We start from the raw sequence: 12,751 nt of genomic DNA, 5'->3' as shown, positions 1-12,751 counted from the left end.
TTCATGTTCTCATGTACGTAGCATATCATAGCATATAAAAATGGCTGCTTCCGTATAACTTGCTGAAAGAAACGTTGGTCACTAAACTGAATTTTCCTTGAAATGCAAGGGGTTGGGGAGCTAATGTTTAACCTAATTAAACCTGTCTGTACTGTCCTGGCAGATCTCATTATCAGTTATAAACTAGAGTTGAACAATGTCTGTTCTAAGAAAGGGAGAAAAAAAATCTAGAAGCTTTGTATGCTAATGAGAGGAAATGTGTCCCCAGTCTTACTATGGGGACAGACAGAGTTTCCTGGTGCTTTGAAATTGAAGCTTGCAGTCTGCACAAAGGCCAGCTTCAAATACACCTAAAAGGTAAAAAATATTTTATAAAAAATATTTTTCGGTATCCTGTGTGTATAGGAACACATAACAAACGGGGGTTCCAAATGTGTCCCCGAAAGTGGAAATATACTTTAATGTTATGTGCCTTTTCTACAAGCAAAATCACAAGTGTAGTTGTCCCTTTAGTCCATAAATCTCTTCAGAAGATACCTCATCCTTTAAGATAAAAATATATTGAATTACTACTTAATGTCCCCTATACCCCTATACTAGGGGACATTATTCTGTTTGGTTCAGAACGGAAAAATATACTCCATTACCTTTTATTGGAGGGAAACAAAAACACACATTTCTGGTTTTATGACAGTACTTTGCAAGGTGTTGACTGAGCAGCTATATGTATTATTTGTAGATGTCATCACTGTAGTTCTTCCTCAGCTTCAGGCAGAAGGCTGCCAGCCAATGAACTCTGGGCGCTAGCATGAGCAGTAGAGCTCAGAACTTCTTCAAAGCTTCCCTGGGTTTGGTTTGTTGCTCCTACTTTAGCCTGGAACCGTAAAATCAATGAATAATTGCCATTATTATAAAACAATGTTTTGGCTTAACCACAACAGTTTTACCTACGACATTCAGCAAGGGCTCATTCACACTGGAGCATTGCGCTAAGCACACGTTATTATGTGTTTAGCACAGCACTCCAGGAAGAATAGGCCCTAAATCCTTATTTTTTACCTGCCCTCCCTTTGCTTAATGTTTCTTAAGCCCAACTCCTGCCAATACTTTTTATTTAGTTTTTGATAAAGTGGGGAAGGGCTAGAATCCTTTGTCAGTTTGTTTTGCTGTCTGTGTCCTTAGTGAGGAGGTTTTTCCTCCCTTCCTGTCAGGACAGGAAGCGATGGGCAACCTATACAACAATGACACAGACAATAACACATTTTTGTACATTTGTGAATTGTTTTTGTTATAACATCTGACAACGTTTTTATTGCTTTATGTGCTTTCCTGATGCCACATGAGAATTCAGGGCAGATTCATCTCCATATCCTTACGGCAGTGATTCTCTTAAATATGGCACATTTGATTTCACATTCTGGAATACGTGTGTTATACAAAATCAGCAAATCCTGTGATTTTCAGTCTAAAATTGCAGGCTGATGGGAGAAATTTAGGCCCAGTACAGCAACAATTGGGTTAAATCAGTGCCATTACCAAAGCCTTCCAAGATAAGATAAATTAATACAAATTTCTAAAGCTAATAACTGTTGGTATTGGACTGCAGTATATATGGTGATACAACTGAATTCCACCTTGGTGAATTGCTCCCCCCTCCCCTCCAAGGGCACTGACAACTACAAGCAATCCACCCTTGTGGGAAATGTAACAGATATACAGTAAGAAATGTTTACATGCATGTCCTCAGCAAAGGTACAAATTGACAAAAGTGGAGTGGTTATTATTAGGGTCTAGGGTACTGGGTTAAGGCACTGTTCTGGAATCATTCTTACTCCTATGTTCATCATCGCAAACACTTTAGTTTTCTGTAAAATCCAGCAGACGTTTTCCCTGCACTGTGGTCATTTACAATTCTATACCATCAGTTGCATCCTTTTTCCTGGTATTCCTATTCTTTTGACATATGTATGCAGGCTCTGCAGTTAGGGCACGTGTCGCAATACTGTGCGCTGCAGTGTGGTTGAAAAATAGCGCATGCACTTTTCAACCATACTGCAATGCATGTTTTTGCAGTACCGCACGTTGTAGCACAGTTGAGCACATTGTGGCCGGGAAGTGTGTTTGGGGTGGCATTCAAATAAATGGCTATGCAATGCACCTGCAGCTGCATATTTGAATTTCACCTGCTACACTGGTTGGTGCGCTGCGCAGTACTGCATGTTAATGTCATGGTACTGTGCATTAATGGCACGGAACCGTGCGATTAATGCAGGGCATTGGTGTGAACGGGCCCTTAGTCTTTTTTTATTTAACGTACTTCCTGTGTATGTATTGCCTCCTGGCATACCAATGTGATATATGCCAGGAGGCATTACTTTCCACCATTCATAGAACAACATTTAAACTAATACGGCGCAAGACCTCTGTCTGCACATGTACACGATCCGCTGCTGTGTCTGTTTAGATATAGTTCTATGAATGGTGGAAAGTAATGCGTCCTGGCATATGTCACATTGTTATGCCGGGAGGCATTACAAACACAAGAAGTAAGTTAAATAAAAAAGACTAAGCGCCCATTCACTCCAATGCCCTGCATTAATTGCATGGCTCCAACATCACATATCCTACGAGGCTGCAGCAGGAGATCGAAGCATAATTTTCACCTAAATGAGAACTGAGGCAGGGGGTAGGTTGCACAGAATAAAAAGGTTATAAAAAATAATAAAAAAATTGGATGTTTATAACAGTGGAGGTGGAAGGATTAGAAAGTGGTTCCTGATGTGAAAGGGTCTCCTAATGTGTCAGAGGGAAACCAACATCATTTTCTTTTTTTGTGTGTGTGTAGGCTTCCCCGTAAAAACCCATATCAGACCCCTATCTAGAATAACAGTGTGGTATGTATATTGAGGAGCGCACACGTCATTTTCTTTTTTTAATTGATGCATTTTAAATTTTAGACTGGGGCTGCCTCGAGATTTTTCATATTTATAAGGGGTGCCCTGATTTTAAAAAATGTTTGCCAATTTCTTTGTTTGGACAGGGATAGGAATGGTTAAAATCCCTGACAATGCTTTTTTTGCAGTCCATGTCATGAGATGAGATGTTCATTTAATTCCTGTGTCAAGATACAACAGAAAGTTGGAAGAGATTTTGGCACAGTAAAGGAATTTTTTTATTAAACATAAAAAAAAATCTCCTTTGCAAGATTCCCCCTTTATTTCTGGCCCAGTAGCAAGTCAAACTTTGGGTCTCAGTTATAAAAGTCACCAGTATAAACAGAGAATAAATCTCCCCAGTGGGTACACCGGTAGCAATAAAAAAACTGACAGGTTCTAACCCTTTCATACACTAAAAACAAACTGTGAAAAAGTAAAATGATTGCGTTTACATACACTTTCAATATATACTTTCATTTTCCTATGTAGCACATATGCATATTACATTTATATTATGAAATTATAAAATAATGCACCTCTGCATAATGCATACAACATCATACAGATACAGCTGTAGTCAGCAGCATTAGTAAGTGCACCGTGTGATGAAATTTAATTTTTCCGCCAGAGTAAACCAAAGATATAACTATTTATTGTGCATGAAGGCATTGTTTAAACCTACTGTAATTCTATAAAGCTCTGGAAGAGGTTTCCATGGCAACATCGTAACAGCTTATTGCCTTCACATTTTGTACTACTTTTTGTATCACATTTCCTCAAAATCCATGCATGTTTTTATATACCATCTGCTCAAGGCTGAAGCATTCCACAATCTGTACCGTAGTGCTAATACAGTTTATATAATTTATTTCCGTGTGCGCTTTTCTGTGCAAAAAGGGGTTAAAAAGTACGTTGTATGAAGCTGATGAAACTTGAAATTTGCTCCAGTGCAGATACTTGGCATTTTCATGAGAACTACTAGGGTTGCAGCTGGGACCTGGCTCGGGCACTCCTCAATGGTCCTGAAATCATTAGTCTGTATTGTTTTAGAAAAACTGTCACATGACAATAAACAAAAATGTATCAGTACTTGTACTTGAAAAAAATGATATTGGTGCATCACTTATATATATTTATTTAAAAAAAAAAATCACAGTAAAACAGGAATGCACAAATCCCAGGAGCCCTGTATGCTCCTTACAAATGACAGCTGCCTCATAACTTTTGAGTTTTTCTCTAGTCTAGTCTTGGAGTTGGAAAAGTATCTGTACTTGTACCGAGTACGGTACTTGGTTTCTGAACATCCCTAATATAAATAAATAAATCTGTGTTAGCATGTTGTAATTATTCTATAATCTATAACTGCAAGCTGCGTAAACCACAAAAGTGTATACACTTTCTCAATACTATAAAATCACCTGCATTGTGCTGCACCTAAGCTGATTAATCTGTGCAAAATAAGCTAGAAATGTATAAAGTCTATGCGGGGAAAAAAATAAGTGCCTATAACTGTATATTTACAGTAAATAAAATGCAAATTAGTGCAAAGTAGTGAAGACACCTCTATTGCACTATGCCCAAAATATCTATACATCTATCAATACAAAATCAGCATGAATGTGATATATCGTATGATCTATCTGTGTAAGAAGGCACAAATCATATCCATGATGTTATTCTTATGGCTTGCGTCTGCCTATTCTTAGTGTGAAGAGAAGACACAGGCTATAAAGATAACATGCCTTTTAAAAAACAACAGGAAACTCTATGGCAGTGGTTCTCAACCTTTCTAGGGCTGGGACCCCTTGGTAATATTTGCCAAGTTGTGGTGACCCCCAAAGGTAAAATTTAGGGATGACGCGGCTGCTGCAGCGACATCTGGAGGCGTGGCGGGAGAACTGACACTGCTGCGCTAGGAGAGAGCTGAGGAGGACTCTCACCTTGCACAGCGACCCACAGGTTGAGAACCACTGCTATAGGCAAAGACCGGACCGGGCTCTGCAGCTGGAACTAGAAGAATTGGATTTAAAGTGTGTGGCTATATAACGTATGAGGTACATACTCCGCAGTACTGTCACTGATAGGGATGGGCTCGGGCGTGTTCGCAGCTCCACGTGCCGAACTTCAGGTCCCCCTCTGCTGATTGGCAGCATCAGAGGGCGGTTGCAATAGCTAGTTTGCTATTGGCTTTTGCAAAGTGAAATAGCCAATAGGAATCTAGCTATGCATTCCTATGGTGTTTTTTTTTTTTTTGACTAGGCGACCCCTGGCAAATCGTCATTCGACCCCCGAGGGGGTCCCGACCCACAGGTTGAGAACCACTGCTCTATGGTATGAGTTTATGAAAGGAGGAAAAGGACATCACGAGTGGATCAAAGCATAGATCTTGCTGCCAGTGAAAAGGAGCTACTCACTGAGGAATAAACGGAGGGAGTGAGAAGAGAAAGTTAAAGCTATCTGAATGGGATAATTTTGTAAGAAGTTAATCAAAATCAGTGACTTTTTTTTTGGTACAAACGCAATATTAAGAGCCATCTGGTGAGTGTGTTAGAGAGAAATAAGGAGCACGGCGACACTTTATGGATTTAATGTGCACCACTACTGAAAAGAAAAAGCATGGTGTCATTTTGCGATCAAAGTTTTTCAATAACACGTTTTATTCATCTAAGAATTTGGACTTTTTAATATAATTAATTTGAAGACACATGGCATTTATGCACTTAATATAATGTTTAATGCACATATTTGCACTTTATACAACTGGGAATCTACGGTCTGATTGATATGATTTTTGCCTTCTTACACAGATAGATCATATGATCTATCTCAGCAATGCTGATTTTGTATTGATAGATGTATAGATATTTTGGGCATAGTGCGATAGAGGTGTCTTCACTACTTTGCACTTTATTTACTGTAAATATACAGTTATAAGCACTTGTTTTCTGTTATCACACATAATCTATACATTTCTAGCTTATTTTGCACGGATTAATCAGTTTATGCACAGCGCAATACAGGTGATTTTATAATATTGAGAATCTGCACACATTCAACCTAATTTTATTAATCGGGTAAATCAGTAAAAAGTGTTGCAGCCAAAACTACCTCAAAAAGCATTTTTTTGCTGCTGCCTTATTCAAGCTATTGTTAAAAAAAAATCAATTCCACATCCAAGATTTGTGATGCGAAAATAAAGTGTTGCTGATGCTGTCCATGAGAGTTGTGCTATTTTTTTTTGTGTTCTCTGCCCGTTAGCCCAGAGAATGGACAGAATTTAACAGTAGGATTAAGCCTCCCATTGACTTCAATAGGATCAGAGATTCAATGCCCCACAAAATTTGGATTTGCTGAACTTCAAACTAGATTTGAGGACCCCTCAGTGAATCACCCATCACTAGATTTCTCACCATGACATTTTTTTAATACAGTACTCTGCAGCGTAAATTGGTTGAGCAAACCAAATGACATAATTTACCTTCAGTGAAGTTACTGTATTCTCAACACGTTCCTCAAAAGACTTGAATGTAGGAGAATTTCTAGGAGAGAAAAAAAGTTAGTTATTACAGCATTGTGGTATTTAATTACTTAGTGCCTTTGGCAGTGTACTACCAATCAGGTTTCAGTTTACTGTAGTTGCAGAACTCCAAAGTTTGATAGGTTACTGCACTAATGCAGAATCTAAGCTCTGCATTATTAAATATGGCAGTAGGTGTAGCTATGTCTATCACATGTTAATGCTCATGTGGTGCATGCAAATGTTTTTTTGTTACAAGCAAAGAATACACAAGAATATTTACTATGATTTAGCCACACAATAAAAAAAAGTTCATGTATGTGTAAAATGATGAATAAAGAAGTAGAAATATAGCTGTAATACCCCCTCTCCCCCATGAATAAATTAAGTTATGTACTCTCTCTAAACATCAGGTTAAAGGGAATTTGTCATAAATTCAAATTCCTTTCTTGGAAACTTCAGACTAAAGCTTCTAAGCATCATAGCCTGTTTTACCTGAATGTAAGACCAAAGTCAATTATTTATAGTTTCCACATAGTTCCTCCAAATCACACAGCCAACAGCCAGAGAAATGCACCTATCTAGTTATAACGGCACAGGTTAAATTCTTACCATTAGCATTTAAAATACGTCGACATCTCTCCCAAACATTATTTTCGGTAAAAATAATTGAATAAAAGTAAAATGTAGAACTGAAAAGTACTTGTGGATAACGATTTGCAATTTGACCACAAAAGTGCCCATAATGAGAAAGAATATACAGCAAATGTATTACAGAATGCTAATCCTAGTAAAGCAGGCATTTTAGCTTTCATATTATGCAGGTGCATATGTGATCTCTGGCTATCTATATAAAACATTGTAAATAATAGATATATAAGGTATCAGATGACCATCATCATAGAGCAAATGCCAAAATACATGCTTTTTTCTTCATGACTGGGGAGGACCCTGAATCATAGGCTCAGGCTGTATACAAGGCATTGACTTCTCTCCAAGCTGCGGTTTATGCTGAAGCCCAGGCAAGCTGCTGAATACACAGAAGGAATAGATAAAATAGAGCCATTTTGCTTGCGAAAGGATTTGTTTTAATTAGGGATGTTCAGATACCAAGTACCGTACTTGATACAAGTACATGTACAGATACTTTTCCAGCTCCAAGACTAGGCTAGAGAAAAACTCAAAAGTTAGGAGGCAGCTGTCATTTTTAAGGAGCACACGGAGCTCCTGGGATTTGTACATCTCTGTTTTCATGTATGATTTTGTTTTTATAAATAAAGGGATGCACCAATACCATTTTTTTAAGTACTAGTACTGATACTTGTCCAAGTACTCACAGATACAAGTACTGATACATTTCTATTTAGTGTCATGTGACAGTTTTTCTAAAACAATACAGACTAATTATTATTATTATATAGGATTTCTATAGCACCAACAGTTTGTGCAGCGCTTTACAATGTAAGGAAGACATTACAATCACAATACAATTCAAGACAAGATGGTAAGGAGGGCCCTGCCCCTGAGGACTTACAATCTAAAAGGGAGGGAGAAGTGATACGTGAGGCGGTAGCGGTGTGGGGATGAATTGTTTGACTAATGATTTCAGGACAGTAGTGGGGCGCCAGGGCCAGGTCCCAGCTGCAACCCTGGTAGTTCTCGTGAAAATGCCAAGTATCGGCACTGGTATCTGAACATCCCTAGTAATGTCCATAGACATTCTGGGATTTACACATCTCTGCCACACCTCAGAGCCCTGCCGAGACAGGAAACCTTTGCAGGGGCCATCAGGAATTGCAAAGAGGGAGTCAGTCTTTCTAATGGAAGCAGTGGCTTAAGGTAGACAAGCACAGCACGAATTACATCAGAACAATGTAGGGAAATCTCATTCTAATGTACTGGGGTTAGACAGAAGGATGGAAGCACAATGACCTTGTTGGGGGTGAAAAGCTAGAACTAGCTTGGAAAGAAATGAGGCTCTAGGCCCCAAAACCACCTTGTCCTTGTTTTTTAGCTGCCAGTTCAAGAACACGCCTTGAAGCGGTGATGACAGCAAAGAATGAGACCTTGTGAGTGAGAGTGGAAAGTGGAATATCCCTGACAGGATAAACGGTAATTTTTGAAGATTCAAGAGAACCAGATGTAAATTTTGTGGAACTGGAGGTGCACACACTGTGGGAGCTGCATAAGAGATACCCTGCATACAAGTCCTAATCAAAGAATGGGGGGCTATTGTTCTATTGAATTTGATTGCCAATGCTGACATCCCACCCTTGATAGGGTCAGGGACAATTGTTGAACCAAGCCAGACTAAAAAAAAGAACATTTTTCCCACAGAGCATTTCCTGGGATGGGAATTTCTTTCCTAAAACCAAGTGACGTATACCTTCCATGTGCGATGGTAGATCATCTGGGACTTTTTAGCTTTTAACATTGTAAGTATCACCAAGTCGGAGAGTGCCCTGTCCTGTAATCCTGTAACCTAGACATCAACAGCCATGCCATCAAGCAATGACTGTGGTGAAGGATGGTAAGCTGGTCCTTGGAATAGAAGATCCAGTCAGTCTGAAACAGCCAACAAAGAGTCTGCCAGGAGTCTGATCAGGTTAGAATAGCACTTCTGCCTAGGTCAGTTTAAGGCTATGAGGATCACCAGAATGCCCTGCATTGCAATCCTGCAGAGCAGACAAGGATGGAGTTTCAGTGGAGGAAAGGCATAGAATATGTTGTACTAATCCCACAGAGCCACCACAGCATCTACTGATGCTACCAGAGGATCTCTGTACCTAGAGACAAACTTGCTTAGTTTGATGTTGAACCTGGAGGCTAGGAGGTCCATATTCTGTATCCCCCCACCTGTGACACAGGTTCCGGGACACTTCCAGGTTTAGAAACCATTACCCTGGGTCCAGGCTCTGCTACCTGAGGAAGTCTGCCTGCCAATTGTCCACACCTGAAATATGAACAAGGCTGGAAGGTCAAGTTCTTCTCAGGACAGGATCCTTTCTACTTCCCTTGCTGTGACAAGATTTCTGGCTCCTTCCTGGTGAATAATGTACACCTGTTACGATCTGGGATCAGACTTGGAGTCCAGTAGCTGAAACATCAGGCAAATTTGTGGTATAACAGCCGGGTTCGGTACACAAGCAGACGGTAGTAGTGTAGGAGCAGGCAGAAGCGTAGTCAGCAAACAAGCCGAGGTCAGTCGCCAAAAGGTATCGGGTATGAAGCAGCAGACGATGAGAGTAGTCGGTGAATCAGCAGCCAAAGGTCGGTACACGGGTAGCAGTATGAGTAGATTGTAGCACAGAGGGAGCAGGAGCAATAATGGCAGGAGCACAATAATCTGGCAAACAGGAAGTGCAGAGGCATGGCTTAAATAGGAAATGCAAGGGAGGAGCAAGAAGTTCAGAGTTCAGCAGACATTAGGTTTAACTGAGAATTTCAGAGCTACAGCAGAGGCCCTGGGTTCAGATCCGGTTCCTTACAACACCTCTGCCATGGTATTGTCAGACTGGATCAGAAGACCTGCAAGTCCAGCGTTGTAAGGACAACCAAATTGTTCAAAACTTCAGAATGTTGATTGGAATTCCTCCAGCATCCATATTGGAAAGATGGATTTCCTCAACTCCAGAGCTTGATTCCTAAATCACAGGGCTAGTGATAACTTGGTCTCAGGCAAATAGTTTTATTCACTGTACAGATTTGTCTCACACTGCCAAGATGTTGAGCTGCATTGGCCCTGGTAAGAAACTGGGCAAATGGGACCCTAAGAAAAAGCCTAACAGCCCCATGACTCACATGCATAAAGGAAGAATTGGTTGACTCTTGGACTGAAGAGTCTGTGCCTGGGGGCAAAGTTTTTCTGGTGGAAGGAAAACTGTGGCTTGAGATGTGCCCAGGACTAGACCCAGATATTCCAAGTAATGAGTTGGTTCCAACGCAGACTTCTGGAGGTTCAGGATCCAACTGAAGCTTTTAAAAATCTAAACTGTCCACACTCACACTGTCCCAATCCTCAACAGGAGGTGGTCCAGATAACCTATAGTGGGGGTGCCCTGGGAGGGAACAAGACAAGGCAAAGATGCTTGGTGAATACATGGTGTGCAAAAGAGAGACTGAATGGCAGGGCCACAGACTGGAAGTGCTGAGGGAAGGAATCACTGACATACTGGAAAACTAAGCATATATTGTGTGTACAGTATACATGTGTTTGATGTATAAACAAGCTACAATGTCTCCCTGATAAAGGAAGCCTATGATTGACCGGCTGGATTCCACACTGAATACTGGAACCTGAATGAAGACATTTAGGGATTGAGATCCAAAATGGAACAAATGCCCCTTTTTGGCTTTGGAAATGTGGAAAGGTTGGAATATAATGCACATAATGGAGTGATAACCTCTTGCTCCAGAAGACCTGCAAGGGCTACATAAATGTCTGCTAATCTGAACAGTGACACAAGAAGATTGGAGGACATGAAACGAGGAACAGAACTTTAGTTTGAGGCCATTAAAACCATTTCCCTTGCTCAGGTGCTTGAGGTGCAGTCCATCCAGATATCTGCAATGGCTAACAGATGTCCCCACTTTGGAAATTGGAGGCATCCCTTCATGCCGAGGGACTGCAGGTTTGGAGGATTTAGGGGCTCATGACTTGCGGTGAAACTGGGCAACTGGCTTAGGATCTGCCTGAGAGTAATGGAAGGAACTTTCCTTGGACTCAGAAGGGGAGATTTTTTCCAGGCCTGAGGCCTAGACTTCTTTTGCTGGGATAGATGAGTACTCTTACCTCCTGTGACATCCTTGATGATGGTGTTCAAGGCAGCTCCAAACAAATATTGTCCCTTGCCATGAGTTTTGTCCATCCCCTAATGTTTGACAAACAAACATCACAGCCATGGCAGGTTGCAATGCAGAGCCTGCAAGCAAAAACAAGGCTTTAGAGAGAGTCTCTAAATGTCTGTTCATTGGATCCTTAAATATTGGCGCATTCCTCTACATGAATCATCAGTGATTTGTTACGGTGGGATTAACTGTGGAAACGGCCCACTTTTTGTTTAAGGCCTTCTCAAATATGTATCGAATTACAAAATGTTTGGGAGGTGTTAATAGTTTATCAGTTTCCCAGTCTGCGTACAAAACGACTGGTGTGGGCATGTGAACACTTTTATTGGTCTTAAGGCCTCAAAGGGATCCTAGACTGGTAGCTTGTGGAAGTTATAGGTTGCTCCTCTATCTTTAAGCTTGTATGCACCAATAAGATCTGAAATGGTCTCCCTTAACATGGGAGTTATGACAGCTACCTGTAAGTCCTCAGGGAAAATCTTGACCTGCAAGGATTTGTAAGACTCTACACTGAGTGTCCAGATTATTATGACAACCTGACGTTTGTAGGCAAATTAGCTATAATTAGCTATGATTTAGCGCTGAAGTTGCTAGAAGGCCAGACCATTATAAATAGGGAAGTGGGTTGTTTACCACGACAGTAGAAGTGATTTTTTTTCTGAAGATATGGGTAAACAACACGATTTAACAGCCTTTGAACGTGGGATGATTGTTGGCACTCGGAGCCATGGAGCGAGTATCAGCAAAACAGCAGAATTCGTTAAATGTTCAAGAGCAGCTGTTGTTAAAGTTTTTAAAGACTGGACTGTCAGCTGAAAATCTGGGTCTGAACATGCGAATTGTGGCCGTCAGCGACTTGTCAATGTTAGGGCAGAACGGAGAGTGGCAAGACTGGTACAAGACAACAGAAGGGCAACAGTGCAGTGTCAGATTCCTCGCATCACCTTTCAACATCTCGTGGAGTCACGAGGCGGCCCAACAAAGTCATCTCGTGAAGTTATCTCGTGGCCCAACGAAGAACTGATGGGGTGGTCATAATAATCTGGCCACTCAGTGTATATCAGATAGAGCTTCTGCAACCAAAGACTCATAGACCTCTAAGCCTGCAGGCAGGTCAGATAATGATTCTGGTGCTTCTGTTCTATGCAGTCATTCAGTAATTAAAATTGCAATTTGGCCAAACAAAATCCTGTAAACTGCAGTGAAATTCTCCTGGGTTAAATCTGAGTAGGGGGTCACACCTGACAGAGCCAAGAAAAACTTTGAGGAATACAAGGACTAAAAAAAAAAAAAAACTGTGAGTTGCTATCACAGCGGCCCCCTGATGTAACCTCTCCCCCTTGGATTAGTAACAATTATAGCAAATAGAAAACAGGGGTTTGAAGAGAGGCATATCACCACTATATGAATAATTTTGTATACAATAAAATAAAGTTTATTAAACACTGAA

The 12,751-nt window shown here is 40.6% G+C and overlaps 1 protein-coding gene across 1 annotated transcript in view; it reads right to left on the bottom strand.

Moving 5' to 3' along the window:
- Positions 1-631: 631 nt before the first annotated feature.
- Positions 632-12,751, bottom strand: part of TPD52L1 (tumor protein D52-like 1) — a 67,011-nt gene continuing 54,891 nt past the window's right edge. Inside the window, exons 7-8 of the mRNA XM_018563807.1 lie at positions 6,415-6,475; positions 632-874 (exon numbers count right to left, since the gene is read on the bottom strand). Coding sequence (XP_018419309.1) covers positions 746-874; positions 6,415-6,475 — 190 coding nt within the window. The 3' untranslated portion in view covers positions 632-745. The remainder of the gene's footprint in view (positions 875-6,414; positions 6,476-12,751) is intronic.

The sequence above is a fragment of the Nanorana parkeri genome, unplaced genomic scaffold (assembly GCF_000935625.1).
Source record: "Nanorana parkeri isolate BGI_ZX_2015 unplaced genomic scaffold, ASM93562v1 scaffold699, whole genome shotgun sequence".
Lineage (NCBI taxonomy): Eukaryota > Metazoa > Chordata > Amphibia > Anura > Dicroglossidae > Nanorana > Nanorana parkeri.
The sequence above is the reverse complement of the archived record's forward strand: the minus strand, read 5'-3'. Positions and strand labels throughout refer to the sequence as shown.